Raw genomic sequence first — 21,168 nt, 5'->3', positions numbered from 1 at the left:
AAAAATTGGTAAATTGGATCTCATCAAAATAAAAAATACTCTATGAAAGCCCTTCTTAAGAGGATGAAAAGCTACAAACCAGGAGAAAAATTTGCAAACCACATGTCCAACAAAGGACTTTTATCTAGAACATAAAAAGAACTCAGAACCCAACAGTAAAAAACCCAAGAAATCCAGTTAGAAAATTCATGAACAGATATTTCATCAAAAGATAAAAGATACACAGATGGTAAGTAAGCACATGAAAAGATGTTCACCATCATTAGCTAGTAGGGAAAAAATACAAAGTAAGAGCACAATGAGAGATGACTGCACACTATCAGAATGGCTAAAATAAAAGTGACAACACAAATGCTGCCAAGGATGAGGAGAAACATCTCTCAGGTGTTGCTGGTGGGAATGAAAATTAGTATAGCCACTCTGAAAAACAGTTTGGTGTTTTTTTTTGGTTTTTTTTTTGGTGGTTGTTTTTAATAAAAGTAAGCTTGTGATTACTATACAACCCAGCATTTGCAGGCATAGGTGTTTATTGTAGAGAAAGGGAAAATTATGTTCACATAGAAACTTGTGCGTGAATGTTGATAGCAGTTTTTTCCTAATAGCTAAAAGCGGGAAACAACTCAAATGTCCTTTAATGGGTGAACAGTTAAACAACTGGTCATCCATCCATACCATGGAAATACAGCAATAAAAAGGAATGAACTCTAGATATAAGGAACAGCCTGGACGAATCTCTAGAGAATTATGCTGAGTGAAAAAAGATAATCGGTAATCTCAAAAGATAACCTGTTTGTTTCCATTTACATTATATTTTCAAAATGTCAAAATTATAGTCTTGGAGAACAGATTAGTGGTTGCCAAGTGATTTAGGGGTAGGAGCTCTAAAGTTTACAAGGGAGCCTTGGAGTGATGACCAATTCTGGGTCTTAAATGTGGTGGTAATTACACAGATCTACACATGTGATAAAACTGCATGGAACTGTATAGACACACATAGACAAACGAATGTGTGTAAAGCTAGTGGAATCCGAATATAGTGTGTGGGTTGTGCCGATGTCATTTTCTTGTTTTTGATAATGTTATGCAGTTTCCCTTTGAGGGGAAACTAGTGAAAGGGTACATAGGACCTGTTGTACTTTTTTTGGGCGGCTTCTGGTGAATCTGTGTAATTATTTCAAAATAAAAAGTTAACTCCTTCCCCAAAAAAGAGCACTGGTGGCAGGACTTGTGCAGAACAAGAGGAACAGAAATTTGTGCTTTAATCAGTGACAGGAAAATTATGAGTAAGTATATCAGATTAATTAGAAAACCCTTCAAAAATCTGTTTCTAACTAATCTAAGGTGGATTTTAAGATTTTTCTACTGGGATAGCATGAAATAAAAGTATGCTAAACAAGCAAGAAAATTATTTATTGTGCTTCATTTTAGAAAGAAGAAGTAAATGAATGTGGTGAAAGAATTGACAGAAATAATCTGAAACGGTCACAAAGCCATCTTCCTTACTTTACTCCTAAACCACCTCAAGATAGTGCAGTTATCAAAGCTGGATATTGTGTAAAACAAGGAGCAGTGGTGAGTAGCTTAACAAAATACATGAAATAATGAAAAAGGATTATGTTCTAGCAAACTCAAATTAACATGGAAATTGCTTTATTTTATGAAAGACCCAAAGTGAGAGACCAGCATGCTGAGGAGAGTCAGGAGATAAAATAGGGAATATTCTATGTTTATAATTCAATGCTGTTATTTGCTTGGTTTGCACGGGGCCGGGAAAGTTAATGCCCATTACCACTGACTTTCAGTTTAAATGAGCTTTCCTAACAGTTTAATGTTTTAGAAAGTTTTTCTATTGATCTCCGCTCCTCCTCGGGAGTGGGTCAGGGAAAGAGAAAGTTTTTCTATTGATCTCTACTCATCCTCAGGAATGGGTCAGGGATCGAGAGCTTTAGTGGGGAGATGGCAGGCCAGGGGCAGGAGAAAGAGTGGGGCATAGGAGGGTCTCTTCCTTGATTAGGCATTGGGCTGACCTCAGTGGTAAGCTCTCTGACCTTGGGCTACTTACTTAACTTCTCAGGCCCTCAGTTTCTGTCTTAAGGAATATCATATAAAACCTACCATCTAGGGTTTTGTTTTGTTTTTGTTTTTTTAAGAGATGTAAATAAAAAAGATGTGTTTCCCTTTGCACAGCACCTGGTACTTAGTAAAAGCTGTTATGGGTTAGCCCAGGTATTCCCACATAGTTCCATGATGAATTTTTTGCAAGAGCAAGTAAATTTACCAGTATTTCTAAGGTTGCAACATACCTTAGTGTTTAAGCCATTCTTTCTGTGTGAACTAAATCTTTAGAATTTCATGAGAAAATTAACTGTGAAGTTTGGAAATGTTTAAGTCTGAGTAAAGAAATACTTAAAAATTATTTTGGTGGTTCTGTTTGATTTCTCATCACTTTTTGGCAACTCTTAATTGTTTTAGGGCAGCCAGGGGAATGTCCTTTCACCTATTTGACCTGCTTTAGGCTGAGGACAAAAATGCCGGTGAGGGCAGGGTTTTCTTACTGTAGAATGTCTGCGGGTAGAGTCAGAATTCTCATCAGGCTGTGATGCTCTGTTGTGTGTAGATTGAAAGCCTTAATTTACACACAACTGAACATCATAGCCTGCTGGTTCCTTTTTGTTTTACTCTTAAGTCCAAAATACCAGTCAGAGATACTTAAGTACTTTTGCAAGAACTATATTTTATTGACAAAAAATGTGTGTACAAAATAGGTTTACTTTATTAAATATTTAGTGCTTTACTACTGCGTGTAAAGTACTTGTGGAAGAATTCATGCATTTTTACAGATGGAGAAACTTGATGTGGTTTAATAACATTTCCTGTGTTTGCTCTTTACATGGGGCGGGCGGGGGCGGGGTGGGGAGTAGGAGGAAGGGGAGGTGCTTTTAAAAAAAAAAAAAAGTTGTAACACTAAAGATATGAAATAGGCTGGGCACGGTGGCTCACGCGTGTAATCCCAGCATTTTAGGAGGCCGAGGTGGGTGGATCATCTGAGGTCGGGAGTTTGAGACTAGCCTGACTCACATGGTGAAACACTGTCTCTACTAAAAATACAAAAATTAGCTAGGAATAGTGGCAGGCGCCTGTAATCCCAGCTACTTGGGAGGCTGACGCAGGAGAATTGCTTGAACCCGGAAGGCAGAGGTTGTAGTGAGCCGAGATCGCGCCATTGCACTCCAGCCTGGGCGACAGAGCAAGACTCTGTCTCAAAAAAAAAAAAAAAAAAACCCCACATAAAATCATACAATAAAAGATGAAAGCCAGGCACCAAAAATTGAATTAGGAATTCAAAGCCTGGGTAGCTAGAGAGGGATGAGGTTTAATTTATTGCATCTCTAAGGGAAGTAATGAGATTTTTTAGTGCTTGGCATGTCTGATTGTGGATTCATATCAGGGTAATTAAGTGGTGACTAACATTGGACATTCTTAGAAACACAAGTCTTATGTCTGTGTTCATCTCCGGTAGATGAAAAACTGGAAGAGAAGATATTTTCAGTTGGATGAAAACACAATAGGCTACTTCAAATCTGAACTGGTATGTTGTTATGTCATAAATGTTGCTGTAAGAATGTTTGAAAAGTGTTGCATTGTAGTGATTATATGTAATTTCTTGTACTGTTCTCTAGTTTTAGAATAAGTCTAGTTTTTAGAGGTACATACAGTTTATTTGGCTGTGATGCTTTTGGTTAATGATATTTTTCTTAAATACATTGTTAAGTAAAAAGATCCTATCTTCAAAGCGGCATTCTACCTTGAAAGATCTGAAGATCTCAGAATCCTGTAGTCTATAAATTTCCACTAAAGGGGCTGTCCTCTTGGGGGGTTAGCCCCACGCGGAGTAGGGAGAGAAGGACATCCTCATGGGGAAGGGGTGGTGGCAGAGATGGGAGAATGGTCACATACACACTGATTGATAAAATCAGGAACTATATTAAGGATAATAGAAGCCAAGTTTTGTCAGAGAAATAATACTTTCTGGTGAATGAATGTATATTTGTATGTATGATGAGGAATTAGATATTTGCATAGTTTCAAAGTACCTATCTACTAAAATAGGTATTAAGTATTATACAAAGGCTGAAAAAGAGTAACATTACAGTGCCGAAAGTGGTGTAAAGAATTCTATCTGTAAAAGTCAACATTTAACCCTCTGTATCTCTACCTTCTCTTGAGATTTCTTTACCTATTTCACATTGACTCATAAATCACTTCACATAAGATGTTTTTATCCTCCCTGAAGGTAGAATCAGAAATTGAAATTCCCTATTTGCCTTGTTTGAATTGCATCCTTATTTAAAGTATTGTAGGGTGACCTGAGTCCTGAAATAGCTTTTTGGATAAATTGAATGCAATTCTGTAGTATAAATGTTTATCCTAACTCTTCTTTTTGTGTGGGACCTTTGAGAAGGGAACCTTATGCTTTATTTGAATGAAGTCACCAGAACAGCATTGTCCATTAGAACTTTCTGCACAAATGGAAATGTGCCGTATCTGTATTGTCCAAGGGCACTAGCTACATGTAGCTGTTGAGTGCTGGAAATGTGGCTAGTGTGGCTGAGGAACTGACTTTATTTCATTTTAATTAATTTAAATTTACATCATTACACACAATGGCCACTGTATTTGCTAGCAGAGCACTAGTGTATAGGAAGGGAATATTTTAAGATTCACCTCAGGAGTCAGCTCTTCTGGGAAGCTTTTAGACTCTGGGTTAAGTGTCTTCTCCTTATGTGCCCTGTGGTACCCTGTGCATACTTGTATCATAATGTTCTTCCCAGGGTTTGGCAGTCACGTGCGTTCTTGTCTTTGCAACTAAATTAAATGAGCTTCTTAAGGGTAAAGACTCTTATAGTCTTTTATGATCACAGGGTCTGGCACTTGGTAGATAATAAGTGTCTTTGAATGAATGCAAAATGGCATAGCATAGCCAGAAGAGTCATTTTAGCATGGGGCTTTCTCAAAGCTTAAGAGCCTCAACTGGAAGTAGTAGTTACTTGGTTCAGAAAGTACCTGCCTTGTTGTCTCAGAGGCTACACTTGTGCTTGGTTAGCAGGTTGTCTCATTGATTTTATTTAATGCCAATACTCCTGGGAAGAGTCATTCATGCAACAGACATTCATTGAGCTCTCCATGAACTTGGTGCACTCTTCTGGGAACTGGAAATAAAAGAGAATAATTAGCAAAGTTCTCTGGCCTTCAGGAGTTCAGTTTTGATGGGGAAATTGACATGTGCCCCCATCATCAACAGTAGTTTTAATAATTTGGATTATTTTTAGTATTTAGAAATTGCAGATAAAGCCGAAAACCTTTAAAGGTCAGTAATTATAACTATACTTAAGTTTTCCTAATTTTACAGGGTATAGTTTATCTCCTCTGGTAGTTCTTTGTTCTTCCTCTCAAATTTCACAGAATAATGCCCAGCATACAGGTTTTCAAAACTTAGTATTTCTGTAATAGTTCTTGTCTCAGCTCCCTGTCCCCCAGTTTTAACATTTCTGAAATCTTAACGGTATGTCTTAGAGTTGCTAAGGGTGAGGGGCAGCCAGGCTGCAGCTGTGCTGTAGTTGACTGCTTGCCATATGCACAGTACCTTTGGGTAAAATCCAGAAGACACCGGCATCAGCATGTGCAGGAAAGGGTGCTGGCAGCTTGGGAGGAAATCTCAGGGACACCATGAAGCATTCTTAAATGCTGCATCACCAACACTCTTTTTGGCACAAAGAATGACTTGGAGTGAAAAACATGGACATTGGTGGCTCTAAGTCAAAAAGTGATTCAGAAGATCTGGAATCTGAATGTGAAATCTTAAAAACTGTAACCAGTTTATCTTGTTTATATTTTTCTTTTTTATATATGCTCAAGAATAATACATGATAAAAATGTTTAAAGTGTAAATGGGCTCTTTTATAAAACCTTTTCATCATGGAAAAGTGTAAACATACACTTTCAGTAGACAGAAATAATACATGGAACCTGCATATACCCGTCACCTAGATGTCATAATTGTTAACATATGGCTCAGCTTGTCTTGTTTCTTCTGTTTCACCACCCACCTCCTGCTTCATATTTTGAGGCAAATCCTAGATTTCCATTTCATCCGTAAATATCTCAGTGTGTATCTCTAAAAGATCATTTAAAAAATTTAAAAATAAGTATAAAAGACTTAAATGCACAGCCGAAAAACTGGTGAAAATATTTGCAACATATATTAGAGATAAAACTTATAAGGAATCTTAAAAACTGAGGGGATTTTTCCTCACCTACTTTGCCCTCTTTTCCTTCCATCAATCCCAAACAACTCAGACCCCTGTTTATTAGGTGAGGCAAAGCAACATAGGCATCCAAGAGGGACCATTGCAGCCTTGTGTGGGTGTCAGAGCCTATGCAGGACAAGGAGGCTGTCCTCTTGGGGGGTTAGCCCCACGTGGAGTAGGGAGAGAAGGGCATCCACATGGGGAAGGGGTGGTGGTAGAGATGGGAGAATGGTCACATACATGCTGATAAAATCAAGAAGTATGTTAAGGATAATAGAAGCCGAATCTTGTTCAGAGAAACAATACTTTTTGATGAATGGATGTATATCTATATGTATGATGAGGAATAAGATATTTACATAGTTTCAAAGTACCTATCTACTAAAATAGGTGTTAAGTATTGTACAAGGGGGAAAAGAATAGCATTACAATGAGGAAACCTGGCAGATACCACTTTACTCAGGTTGGTCAGATGATTAAAGTGAATGTCATTGGTAATGAGATAAATTGAAACCACCTGACAGGACAGCGGAAGACGAAGACAGCATCACTTCTGTGATACCCCTGCCCAAGGTATGTAATCAGAATCCCATCATGAGGCACACCCAAATGAGGGAAATTCTACAAAATAACTACCTTGCAGTCTTCATAGAGTGAAGATTATGAAAGTCAAGGAAATAATGAGGAACTGTTCCAGACTGAGGGAAAGAAAATATTTGACAAGCAGATGGTGTTCGTGCTTCTGAACTGAATCCTTTTGCTCTAATAAAAGACATTTTGGGCACAGTTTTCTGATTCTGATGATTGTATTGTGATTATGTAAGAGAATGTCTTTGTAGGAAAAGTATTCAGGGGTCGTGTGGGACAGGTCAGCAACTCACTCTGAAATGGTTTAGGAAAATTAGTTCTTTGTGCTGTATTTTCAATCCTTGTATAAATTAATGTTTGTTTCAAAGATTAAAAAAAGAGAGAAAATGGAGGGGAAAATATCTGGTAGGCAAATGAACAAACGACATGAATAGACAATTCATTTAAAAATTTAAATAGATCTTAAAATATTTAAAAAATTCAGCATCACTGATAATTAGAGAAATGCAAATTAAAACTGCAATGAAATATTCTCGTCTGTCATGAGAAGGTTGTGGCTGAGTGAAGAGATTGGCAAATCCCCACCTACCCTTCCCAAAAGCAAGTGTAAATGCCATTCTGTAAACAAAAGGAATCAGGAACCCTCGGCAATGTGACTGATTTCAGAGTTGGGGCGTATAAAGTACAAACAGCTCAGAAAGTGAAGTTGTGCCAGAGAATAAGGAAGTGGCTTAGAGAATGAATGGAACATGTCAAAAGGACACAGAAATTACCTTGAAGGGACTGACCAAAATGCAGACAATTTAAAAACAAGATAAGTAATTATAGTAATGGAATATAACCCATAGAATAAAATAAGTCGTGAATAACTGAATGGAGAAGGAAAAATATTTCCTTAGAGTAAAATTCTATTTAATATATGTAGATAGATTGATGGGGTTAGAAAAATCACCATTTGGCAGCCACTAGTAATGGTTTCAAGCAAGAGTTTTCAGTGTTTGATAAAACTAGTTGCAAAATTATGATGGGAAACCTGGTATTATTATAGGCTCCAAGTATCTCCCCACAAGATACTTAACAATGACAAAGAGAAAAAGTAATTTTACAGTTACTGGCAAACATGGCCTTAAGCAAGAGATCAGGGTTAACACCCCAGTGACAGGACAAGCCACCATCGGGTGTGTACGTCCTAATAGTGGTCCACTGAGAAGAACAGTGTCATGCCTGTGGCTTCCTGTCAAAAATGTATTAACCTGAATCTCAGCACGAATGTCAGACAAACTCAAACTGGCAAGTGTTCTACAAAAATAACTGGCCTGGACTTTTTTAAACTCTGAAAAACGAATGAAGAACTATTCCACAGTTAAAGGCGACATGACAGCTACATACATGGTATGATCCTGGATTTAACTCTGGATCAGAAAATAGTTTTTGTGCTGTAAAGAATACGAGTAGGGCAGTTAATGAAATCTGAAGATGGTCTGTAGATTATAGTATTGCATCAGTATTGAGTTTCCAGTTTTCATAATTGCACTGTGGTTATGCAAGGGCACATCTATGTTTTAGGAAACACACACTGAAGTATTTAGTAAAGATACATCATATTTACAACTTACCTTCAAGCATTTCAGGAATCTATATATATACATATACTCTCTCACACACATATATAAACATAAACAGATAATGATGAAGTAGATGTAAAATATTAACAGCTTAGAAAACAAGGTGTAGATTATACAGAAATTCTTTGTACTATTTTTCTAAATCTCATTAAGTGATAAATTATTTCATAATTAAACTATTTTGTAAAACTTTTTTTAAAAGATCTGTGATTTTTTTTTTAAAAAAAAGCTCTCCTGGCTGGGCGTAGTGGCTCATGCCTGTAATCCCAGCACTTTGGGAGGCTGAGGTGGGCGGATCACCAGGGGTCAGGAGTTTGAGACCAGTCTGGCCAACATGGTAAAACCCCGTCTCTAATAAAAATGCAAAAATTAGCTGGGCGTGGTGGCGGGCGCCTGTAATTTCAGCTACTTGGGAGGCTGAGGCAGGAGAATCCCCTTGAACCCAGGAGGCAGAGGTTGCAGTGAGCCGAGATCACGCCATTGCACTCCAGCCTGGGCAACAAGAGCAAAACTCTGTCTCAAAAAAAAAAAAAAAAAAAGCGCTCTGTCATGGTTTAGTTTTATTTTTGGTGCTACATAAAGTAATGATATGTCTTAATTTCATGCTGTCATATTCAATGAAATATGTATATTGTATTTTATGGAATGTATACTAGAAATACGCTATTAGGAACCAGTTTTATTTTATATTTGTATCTTATATCTACTTTGTAACCTTGGGTGAGATACTTAACATGTCTAATCCGCAGTTTCAGCACATGAATAGTAGTACATGTGTTGTAAGGTTGTGGAAAGTGTGAGATAAAAGTTAAAACCTAGCAGATGTCTCAGCGCTTAGTAAATGTTCAATTTTGTATTTATATACAAGTGATATTTGTAAAATAACAAATTTAAGTCAAAGAAGCAGGATGTGCATTTGCTCTGCTGCCTTGTATATCAAAGTGACATTCCGGAAAAGGAGGTGCTGCGCGTACTGGTATGTGGGTCCATCGGGGAAAGTCTGATGGCTACTAGCTTTTAATAAGCTACACTGCCCTTAAGGTCAGAAATAATGTGAATAAGGCCCGTATGCAGTTTTTCTTCTTTCAGACAACAGTGTATATAAGGTTATAGTGTTTGAGCTGTTCAGATGCTGGATGGTTTAAGAAGGTAGATTTATTTCTGAGATGTGTTTCAGCAAAGAAGTATGATTTTCACATGGGTCTCCAAATAAGACAGCTAACGTTTGAAAGGATTTTAAGAATAAACATCATGTATCTGGTTTTTTTTTTTGGTCAGGAAAAGGAACCTCTTCGCGTAATACCACTTAAAGAGGTTCATAAAGTCCAGGAATGTAAGCAAAGGTAAGGAACCACTCTGACTTGATGCCTGGTACAACTTATAAACACAGAGTAGTGCCTTAGTTTGAGTAATGTACTTACAGATTACATTTTTCCATATTAATTGTAGTTATTTTTAACTCTTTATAGTTGAGATATGCTGGAATTTTCAAAACCCTTAGATTGAAGTATTGAACTGTTCTGTTCATTTGAAAACTAAAAATTAGGAAAGAATCCTTTATTTGTTTCTTTGAAAACTAAAAATACTGAAACAGCTTATTAGTGGAAAGGAATAAATTTAATGTGAACAACTTATGGTTAGACCCTCAGATTTGACAAATTGATGTATTAATTTTAGTGTTTAAAAGATGCAGTAGAATAGAGCTTTACAAGAAAATGTGTTAACTGTGACAGTGTTTCACCAAACTGATTACTGAAAACTCTGAACTTTAAAGTTGCTTTATGAACTTTTTCTAAAAGTAAAACTACATAAAATATGTAAAATCTTACATGAAAATAAATGGGAAAAGATAATTTGGATTTGTCAAATCAGTACTTTACCTCCTTTATTTATTGACACATACTGGGTACTGGGTAAACAAACGAAAGAGAAACTGTCAAACAACTGCTATTTTACTATAATTGGATTTTTTGTTCATACAGTGACATAATGATGAGGGACAACCTCTTTGAAATTGTAACAACATCTCGAACTTTCTATGTCCAGGTAAGATACTTATTTGGCAGTTAATAGATCCTCTTGACAAGAAATTAATAATTTTAGAGGTGAAATAAGCATAAATAAGCACTTGAGGTTAAAAAAATATGACAACTGTAATTTACCAGCTTAATAAAAGGATGCTATATAGAGAGTTATTGGTGGGGTTATATGTTCAGGAAGTGGGAGTATTTGTTATGAATTAGTGAACTAGAACTAAGTATTTAGAGAAAGGGAAATGCTTTTAATTTAGATGTTAAGTGTGTACTTTCAAGTTGAATTATTTTTGCACATATTTTAGAATTTTTATTTTTCTATTATATCATTTTTTGGTAACCTTATTTAAAAAACCCATAGTAAAAGTAGACAGTAGATCTATATAGTTTCGCTAATACTAGGCATCCTGTATTTAAATTGTACTTTTTGCATACCTCATTGAATTATTTAAATGGAAAATTTTAAATAACGATTTGGGCCAGGTACGGTGGCTCACACCTGTAGTCCCAGCACTTTGGGAGTCCAAGGCAGGCACATTGCTTGAGTCCAGGAGTTCGAGACCAGCCTGGGCAACATGGCAAAACCCCGTGTCTACTAAAAATACAAACATTAGCCAGCTGTGGTGGTGCAGGCTTGTAATCCTAGCTACTTGGGAGGCTGAGACACAAGAATCGCTTGAACCCAGGAGGTGGAGGTTGCAGTGAGCTGAGATCGTGTAACTGCACTCCAGCCTAGGTGACAGAGACCCTGTCTCAAAAAAAAAAAAAAAAAAAAAAATCAAAGGATGATTTGTTTTTGTTTTATTGAAGTTAAATATGCTTATTCCAGAAAACTTGGAAAATATAGAAAGATTTCAGAAAAATGTGGTTTATAAAACACTCAGTCCCACATTGAGGCAACCATTCTTATGATTTTGCTCCCTTTCTTAAGGTATATATTTTTATAGTAGGTGGGGTCATACTAAATATAACGTTATATCCTATTTGTTTCTTAGGTTGTTATTTTTTTCCCATGTCATTAAAAATTATCTGAAAACCTTTTAGAACTGCACCATACTCCACTGTATTGATGTTCCACTAGTAAATTGTTTCTGTATTACTCTGTTGCTGAACATTCATATGCATAGTTTTTGTACATTTATTGCAATAAACGATGTGATGAAAAACGTCTTTGTGCATTACTTTGCCTGAATTATTTAGGGTAAGTTTCTAGATTGAGATTAACTGTCAGAGCATGACCCTTTCTGTTTTGTCAAATTGATTTCTAGAATTGTATTTCCATTAGTAAGGAATGAAGTATACTCTACCTTTGGCTACTTTTAGTTTTTTTTTTTTTTTTTTAAAGTCTTTGTTAATATTACTTATTCAAAAATGTCCTGCATTTTAAATTTTTTCATATTTCTAGATTCGAAAAGTGTAAGGGATTCTAGAATCTAGAAACAAGAGGCAGTATATCTGCAGCCCGCTTGGGGCCTTATTTACATAGTAAGGTTTAAAATTCACATTGAAAGCCAGACCTATCTGTCAATACTTGTTGTAGGCTTTAGGGTACTACTAGAAATTATTTCCAGAAAAATAATATGTAAAAGAATGTCAGAATTTTAAAAAATTACACAACTACATAAATATTCCTGTAGCGGATTCAGACAGTGTAGCAGTAGATAGAGTGAAATAAGAAGGGTTTTTCTTTGCCTTCCTCCTCTCTTTGTTTTCTCTCTGGAGGTATTCATTATTGACGCCTTTTGATGGGTCTGATCTTGACATTGAAATGCTCAATTTATGTCTCTGCATAGTTAAGACCTAGCAAAACCTGGTTTTAAAAAATGATTTCTAAATTTTTTTGGAAACAGTTGCCTTACAGTGATTTTATTGATGACAGTATTTAAGTTACCAAAATAAATACATTGGCTTTATAGAAGTAGAAGGTGATTTTGAGGAAAAATTGTTTGAATGAGTTCTTTTTTCCTTTAGGCTGATAGCCCTGAAGAGATGCACAGTTGGATTAAAGCAGTCTCTGGCGCCATTGTAGCCCAGCGGGGGCCCGGCAGATCCACATCTTCTGTAGGTTTCCTGCCCTCTGGGGTGATACTCCCTTGGGTGCCCCCCATCCTGTTAAATTGTTTTCCTTCCTCTCTCCCAATCCACCTGGTTTCTTTCTTTATTGAGATTTATTTGCATGTTGACTTTTATACCAATTGAACTTGCAAAAAATAATGCATTTTTAATTTAATGCTTCGTTGTAGTGTTACGTATACATAACTTTCTGTGCATATTGTATTGTGTTAAATGCACAAGCAGGGCAACTAAAGAATAAACATTTCCTTGCTTTGTTTTAGGAGTTCTTACTTGTCAGTAGCTCTAGATTTGGCATAATTTGACAGATTCTTAGTATAATGTGTGGCCTGATCATGTAAGACTTTCAGTTACACAGTTTTGTGAACATCTCAATTTCCTCTTTACTTCCTCTGATTTCAGTTCAGGTTTTTTTGTTTTGTTTTGTTTTTTACCTTTGGCTTAACCATGCCATACGATCACTGAGCAGCTGGGGCCTTAAATGCAGTTCAGTGCTCCTAGTGTTTCCATTTCATGTTTTAATTCTCATCTTAAAACCTGCTTTAAAAGCCTGCTTCTGAAAACTACCATAATTATCTTTGTGGTAGTATGGTAATAAAATTGAAATGCAACTAAACATTCTGCTCAGAAATATTTTTTAAAAGATTTTTCTTGTATTCAAGTACATAAGAATTAGATTTGCCTTTGGAATACTTTGGCCACTGATCTCAGATCTGAAAATTTAAAGTATCTTAAAATGTAACACTGCCATCTGCAGAAAGTAGTCTCATATGTAGCATGATAGCCTTTATTATCTAGATTTACTATGATATATATGCTAGATACTTACACTTTTAATATTTTTTTCTGATAGTATAATAATACTGCCTTTTATTTTCTGGTAGTGATAACTACAGATAATAGAAATCAATGTTTCTGATTTCTTAATTGTCATTCTCTTTATATCCTTTTTGAAATATCTAAGAAGTCACTTTCATAGATGTTCATTTTGTAACTGCCTGTATTTTATGTGACTTTTTCAGCAGTCAAGTATGAGACTCTCTGCAAAAACAATGTCTGTTGGGAAGAGGAAAAGTTGGAGAAGGATGTTTGTGTTTTGTGCTTTGTGGTGGGGGCAAATTGGACTATCTAGCTATGACTGTCAGCAGAACTTTCTCTTTTCCTCCCTCTACCCAGTATAGGTTAACTCTAATCTTAGCTTTGCACTGTGTTCCAGATGCGGCAGGCCAGAAGGCTGTCGAACCCTTGTATACAGAGGTATACATCAAGAGCTGGTGAATGCAGCACGTATGTGGGCTCTCACGCAAACGTGCCTTCTTAGTGGAGGGCCCAGACTTACTCACTACTTACAACTGATCATAGAAAGTTGAGTTAACCAAACTGCCTTTTGCAGTTATCATAACTGATTTTGTCAATACTAACGCAAACTGTTTCACTGTAGTCATCAGGTTGGATATGTGTATTTAAAAATAAAAATAAAACATACAACTTTACTAACAGAAAGAGACATTAACATATAAAAATTAATATACTCAACTGCTGCAAGAGTTTCAATTTCTATATTTTATGTATTTAAAAAATTTTAAGATATACTATGAAATGCACCATTGTTCTAATAATATATGCAAACTAATGCATGCATATGCATTGGATAAACTATACATTACTATAGTTTGCATGGCATTTAAAAATTTCTGAAATTTAGCCATTAATAGGACTCTGTAGTGTTTTGGTAATTTGTAGCACTTTGATTTCAAAGGCACTGGTATCATAAATGAATATAATATACTAGTACATAGCAATGTATTTAGGATGGTCATATTTAAGGATATCTTCAGATTTGATCTAGTTAGAAGCATATTGAAATTAACATTGACAACTGATAATTATTTCACCACAGTTTAAAATATGATAAATGTGTACCCTTTGTTACCTTTAAAATATTAAGCCATATGAATATGTGACCTATTCAGAACTAAAATTAAGTATAAAATGAAAAGACTGTGTTATTATTGGTTGCAGTGAAATTCAGGGAAGTAAAAACTAAGTCTTACCGGCAAAATAATGTTTGAAAGATGTTGATTCGTCCTTATTAAAGAAATATGGCCTTTCATTGTTATAGGCTGTATTTTCATTTTTTTTTCATTCTAAAATATGTGGGATAATTCCTAGTGTTGACTGAGAATATACTCTTAAAATGATACAGCTGGGAGGTTCTCTTTTAAACACAGTTCAGTTGCAGCTGGAACACTATATTTCAGTTTAGGTTGGCTGAATCTTCAAAGTGTCATAGGCTGCCAAATTTGGCTTTGGTGACGGAACTGGTTTCCTAGTGGAAATGGTTTTTGGCTATCATTGCTTTAAACTCACCTCTAAAAATGCATTGCTTTGGGAAAGAACTTGCACATTTATGCTGCATGGCTTCTGCTGCTGCCTTGTGTGTATGTGTGTGTGTGTGTGTTCTGTTTGTTTTTCAGAGAATCAGGTCTCACGCTGAGTTACTAACCTGGTCGTTAGTGATTGACTGTGTCTGACTGCCACTCCTTTTTGCAGGAGCATCCCCCCGGTCCTTCAGAATCCAAACACGCTTTCCGTCCTGCCAGCGCAGCCGCCACCACCTCACATTCCACAGCCTCTCGCAGCAACTCTTTGGTCTCAGCCTTTACCATGGAGAAGCGAGGATTTTATGAATCTCTTGCCAAGGTCAAGCCAGGGAACTTCAAGGTCCAGACTGTCTCTCCAAGAGAACCAGCTTCCAAAGTGACTGAACAAGCTCTGTTAAAACCTCAAAGTAAAAATGGCCCTCAGGAAAAAGATTGTGACCTGGTAGACTTGGATGACGCGAGCCTTCCGGTCAGTGACGTGTGAGGCAGAAGTGCACGGAGCCTGCCTGCCTCTGCTGTCCTCAGTTTCCTTTCATGAGGCTTCTAGCCAAAGATGGTAAAGGGGAAAACGGTTTTTAGTGCGTATATTATACTGCCTCTTAGGTGTACTCTTTATAAGCTGGTAAACCAAGAATCTAGGGAGTGGCCAAACTAAATATAATTTCTTTAAAAAAGAAAGAAAAAGGAAAAATCCAAAATATCTCAGTACTATCTGTCTGAAGCATTGCGTGTTCTCGTTCGGGTGGTCACAATGTATGTGTAGTATTTTTTTCCTAGTGATTTTGACAGTTTAAATGTTTAACAACTTAAAACATTAAAAATGCTTATTAATAACTTTGGTCATTTAAAAAATGCTACAATGACTTCCTATTAAAGGTTCAATATTTACACATTCTTATTGGTCAATATTACCACATGAAATATTGCCAAACCAAGATACCTAAACTCATGATGTTTGTGGTGCTGTAAAATTTATACAACAATGTGGATGATTTTGAAATTATAACCATTTTTGATGCCCTGAATCTTGAGGTAACTTATTTTGCATAGAGGATATTATTAGACCAACAGTAAGGGTTGTGGGTTATATCAGCATAGAGAAAAGAAGAAAACTAGAATTCAAACAACTGTGTCTTAGACATTTGTTTGAAAAAGCTTCATCAGGCCTTGGAGCAGTCAGTGCTTTATTCAGCAAAAATTATTTGGTAGGAAATTTTTGGGAGATCTGATTTTCTTATCAAAGTTTTGTAAATAGTTCTTATTTCTATATTTGGATTGGTGAAAGACCTCAAGTTTATATGTAAAGACATAACTGCCCTTAGTCATGAAATTGTTGTGACCTCTACTTTTTGTCACTAATAGCCTATATTCAAGTGCCTGTGTTTTTTCATCTTGTTTAGGAATGTTTTGAGATTAATGTGCTTAAAAGTCCTACGTGACTGGTTTTAAACATTGGGATAAAATTAATTTTCAGTAGAATAGTTTAATGTGTTAAATAAGATAGCATTTTATGTTAGAGATACCAGAATGCTGGTATTCTACTACCTGTGCAATATATTTGTTTTAAAAAACAAATTCGAGAATACATTTAATCATAGGGATATAGATAAAAGCACCTCTCTAAAGAATCTTTAGTTTCTGGTGTTGAATTATAGACCAGTTTGAGTAAGTACCGTTTGGTTTTTGTTTTGAGACGGACTCTCGCTCTGTTGCCCAGGCTGGAGTGCAACGGTGTGATCTCAGCTCACTACAACCTCCGCCTCCTGGGTTCAAACAATTCTCCTGCCTCAGCTTCCCGAGTAGCTAGGATTACAAGTGCATGCCATCACACCTGGCTAATTTTTGTATGTTAGTAGAGATGGGGTTTCACTGTGTTGGCCAGGCTGGTCTTGAACTCCTGACCTCAGGTGATCCACCTGTCTCAGCCTCCCAAAGTGATGGGATTACAGACGTGAGCCACCGCACCCGACCCATAAGTACCGTGTTTGAGGTTCAGTCTTAAACATTTGCTTTAAGAAAACAGTCTTGAATTTCACATGCTGCTATTTTTATATTTTGCCATTTTACAGTACTGTTTTGTTTTGAATTCATACATATCACTGAAAATTTCTCGTTTTCATTTTCTTAGATGACTTCTTGTCTGAGACAGAGAAAAAATTTCCTACTACAGCAGTGGGGTCCAGAAGTTAAGATATATTAGAATTATACAGTATCGGTTTAAAAATCTGTATGCATAAAGAATGCACCACTCAACTTTTTTATTCATAAGCTAATATTTTTTTAAAGTTATATTAGGATTTTTTCTCTTTTGCAGCTACATTTGAAAGTGATAGCGTAAAGAGATTTTAATAAGTTATCACTTTTTCTGCTGATATATTCATTATAATGGCTTTTTTGAAAGTTCCTTTTTCATGAACACACCCGAGAAATCTTAAATATAGACACTTTGCAATATTTCTAATGCTGTTTAATTTTGGTACAGCTTCCACATTGCATGTTCATTTTAGCACATTTTGGTATTTGCAATTTGATATATTTCATGGTGGCAAAATATTAGCTCTATTTTGGGACATTTAAAAATAGAACTATTCTTGTTCAATAGCATAGGAAAATGTTCTTGTGATTGTCAGGGTCTCCTAATATTTATCTCAATTCTTTTATAAGTCTATGGAAACTATTTAATTATTTTCAAACGTACACACTTTTCTTGTAAATATGTCACATCTGAGTTCAAAAAAAAAAATACTTTGAATACCTTAATATTTGCTGCATTTTTTTCCTGTATATATAACATGTCTTCTTTCAGAATGGGAATATATGTGTGCCTCCCAACATTTACTGTTAAAGTCTGTTATCTTTATATGTCAAACTGGTTGAACACTGTACTGACTTGAGAATAAACTGCACAGAGTTTATTCTGACTTATTTCTCATTTTGTTTGGTTCAGCCCGTGTGTGAACAAGTAAATACAATGATTAGGGATGTGTTTGGTTAATTGACTTCAGTTTACATATTTAAGGACTGAGTAATTATTTGGTCATCTTTGCAAGAATAAGAAACTTCAGATCTGTGAATTCTTAAGGCATCCCTTCATGTGAAATTATAGAAGGAAAAATGATTTTTTTTTGATAGGGGAAAGAAGTTGCTTATTTTTCTTAATTAAAAACATGTTTTCAAAAGCAAAATTATCATATGTTAGCCTCAGAGCATCGTGTGAATCATCTGGGCTGCTTACAGTGCTCCGTGATTATTTAGACGGCATGATGTAAGGCGGAAAGCAGAGGGCATCTTAATCTCCGCGTGGGCAGTTGAGATGCACTCAGAAAACTGGCAGGCGTTAGAGGCTGCTCCTTGCAAATGTTGCCTATTGGTGATAAATGTTACACGTCTGTTGCTGTGAACACCATATACAGGGCCTAGTGCAGTGCTTGGTGCACAGGTAAAGCTTAAATACTTCTCTAGTGAGGACAAGGCATTAATGTAGAATGTGTGAACATTAGAGAAAAGTATATGCCTGTTTGTTAAATCATACTTTTGAAATTCTGGAATATTCTTTCCTTAAAGCAACTTGCCTTCAATAATTCGAGATACCTTCTTTTGCTTGTTGTGTCCAATCCATTGTCAGATCCTGCTGCTTTTCCCTGGCATGTTCATACCTTGTCCTCTGAAATTTAGCCAGCAATGACTTTGAACCAGTATCTCTGCTCACCTATTTATGTCCTGTTGGGGCTCTCCTGGACTACCCTATTTCTGTCATTGTGCAGGTTAGGTATCAAAGTAGACATCTTCATCTGTTGCTTTTTCCTGAAAAGCTGAATGACATCTTAAAGATGAACTAGGCCAAGCCCCCACCATCAGTGCTAACTGAGATAGATTGAGACCCCAGAAAGGAGGAGGATTTGCCTGGCCCACGGGGCACATTAGCAATGAAGCTGTAACTGTTGGCTTCTCACTGTACTTGGGAGCATCATTAGGATCTATGCTCAGGGTGTGGCTAGAGTAATCCAGCCACATATACCAGGTTGCTTCCTAATAACCTATGGCATTCCGCACCTCCTCTCCAAAACACATTGGCTTAGTGTTTGTTTTTTTTTCTTCTCAGCCTCTTTTTCTGAAGGCCATTTGTTGTGTGAAATGCTTTATTCGTCTTAGACCCTCAGATCTCTGTTGAGTCAAGTGACGTGTGAATGTCTAGCCATGCAACAGCAGCGTATGTACTTCCTGTGTGTGTTCTAATATGCTGCTTCTACAAATGGATGGAACACATTTGCCCTAGAATGCAAGGACCTTGAGGTTTGTGTCTGCGTTTCACCTGTTAGGTTTTCTATAGTTCCGTTAGACCATGGATATGTTTATGTTTGGTACCCCTTTATTGCAGCATGTTCAGCACTTTCAAACAGGGGAGCATTTAGTATTTGGTTCTATTTAGGAAGAGCTTTTAATTATTTCCAAGAACTTATCTAGGTTTAGCAAATGAGGTTTTAATTTTTTAGTATGACCTACCTATTTTTCTAAAAGATTATTTTCTTACCAAAAGTGCCATTGCATGTGTAAGCCATGTTTTCTTGTTCACGCCAGCCATGGGAGGTGCTGATAGCCTGGGTAACAATTTCAGTCATACTTGTCCAGGAGCCCGCTTCCTTGAAAGTGACTGATGTTCCAGCGTTCCTTTCTGTCCCGTTTTGTCTTGGACACCTGATTGTTACCATGGTGTTTGTCCACTGCTGCTATAGTCTTGTTGATGCTGCTCCAAGTAAGTAGCTGTGTGTTATGGTTATGTAAGTTTTATTTAAAGCTTATTCCTGGACAGATTTTGTCCGTTTTTGAAAATATCTAACTAATTTGACTAGTAGAATTAGGCTAACAATACATGGTTCAAGCAAAAATATTGCCTTTTGTAATGACAGTTTCTTCTTGCCTAGTGTCTCATTGGTCTGAATATAATGGCTGTCTTAGACCTGGCGTCCTGGCGTCTGTCTTCAACTCTAGTTCTGCCGTATGTGACTTTAGGCAAGTGTCTGTGTTTTAGAACTTAACTTTCTATGTTATATAAAATGGAATTGGATAAAAGCTATCTCTGTCTTGGTAATTATTATTAACTGATGCAACTTATTTTTTTTCCTTTGAAAAGTATTTTTAATGTTTTTATCCTAAACCCAAAATAAGGGAAAGTTGTAAACATTTTTGCTTTAACAAAAAGGAAATCCCTTTCTTAGCTTTTCTTTCACTTCTAGTTGCAGTTCAGGAATTTTCTGTAAGTGGTGCTTGTACCTTTATCAAAAGTTCTGTTAACAGTTGGTGAGGCAAGAAATATTTGTATCAAAAAGCAAAGATATGACTAGCTTAATACCAAGTCTCTGTGTTTAGAAGTTTATATAGGATTTGTATATGTTATCTATTTTTTAAATGATTAAATTGTATGTTTTAAACCTCAAGTAAGACACACGTTGAAAGTATTGCTGAATTGAGACTAGCATTTACAATTTTGATTGATGAAATCTGTATTTTTGGATACATTTAATGGTGCCTTACTGTAGTATATTCATGTGGTAACAGCGCCACCTTCTGGTTATATCATTGCTAAATTTAAAATTTGGTAATTTGGAGTCTGTTTATTGCCTCCATCACAGGAAATTAGAGAAGATATGTGATTGCCTAGGATAGTTTTGAAATTAATACAAAAGTTAAACCAACATTTAAAAATTATAATTTTTTAAATATATAAATGACTGCAGGTTCACATGTAATTGTAAGAATTAAAACTTTCCGAACTTTCAAAATGGGGAATATTTAGTATTGGGTCCTATTTGGAAAGAGCTTTAATTATTTCCAAGAACTTACCTGGGTTTAGAAAATGAAGTTTTGGTTTTTTAATTATGTCCTGTCAGTTTCTATTTCTGTAAGAATAATGTTGACCCACACGCCTGTAGTCCCAGCTATTCAGGAAGCTGAGGCATTGGAACACTTGAGCTTAGGGGTTTGAGATCAGCCTGGGCAAAATAATGAGACACCATCTCAAAAAGAAAGAAAAGGAAAAGATATTGTGTACCCTTTACTCAGTTTTCCCCCAACAACGTCTTGAAAAACTAATACAGTATTATAGCCAGGATACTGACACTGATACAGCCAAGATGCAGCACAGTTCCATCATCACAAA

The 21,168-nt window shown here is 36.2% G+C and overlaps 1 protein-coding gene across 1 annotated transcript in view; it reads left to right on the top strand.

Annotated features, from left to right (window-relative positions):
- PLEKHA1 (pleckstrin homology domain containing, family A (phosphoinositide binding specific) member 1) overlaps window positions 1-17,932 on the top strand; it is a 56,469-nt gene extending 38,537 nt beyond the window's left edge. The window contains exons 8-13 of the mRNA XM_012001059.1: window positions 1,429-1,572; window positions 3,521-3,589; window positions 9,800-9,864; window positions 10,504-10,567; window positions 12,526-12,615; window positions 15,181-17,932. Of these exons, the coding sequence (XP_011856449.1) occupies window positions 1,429-1,572; window positions 3,521-3,589; window positions 9,800-9,864; window positions 10,504-10,567; window positions 12,526-12,615; window positions 15,181-15,495 (747 nt within the window). The 3' untranslated portion in view covers window positions 15,496-17,932. The remainder of the gene's footprint in view (window positions 1-1,428; window positions 1,573-3,520; window positions 3,590-9,799; window positions 9,865-10,503; window positions 10,568-12,525; window positions 12,616-15,180) is intronic.
- The last annotated feature ends 3,236 nt before the right edge of the window (window positions 17,933-21,168 follow it).

The sequence above is a fragment of the Mandrillus leucophaeus genome, unplaced genomic scaffold (assembly GCF_000951045.1).
Source record: "Mandrillus leucophaeus isolate KB7577 unplaced genomic scaffold, Mleu.le_1.0 Scaffold65, whole genome shotgun sequence".
Classification (NCBI taxonomy): domain Eukaryota; kingdom Metazoa; phylum Chordata; class Mammalia; order Primates; family Cercopithecidae; genus Mandrillus; species Mandrillus leucophaeus.
Note: the sequence above shows the minus strand (reverse complement) of the source record. Positions and strands in the feature narration are given on the sequence as shown.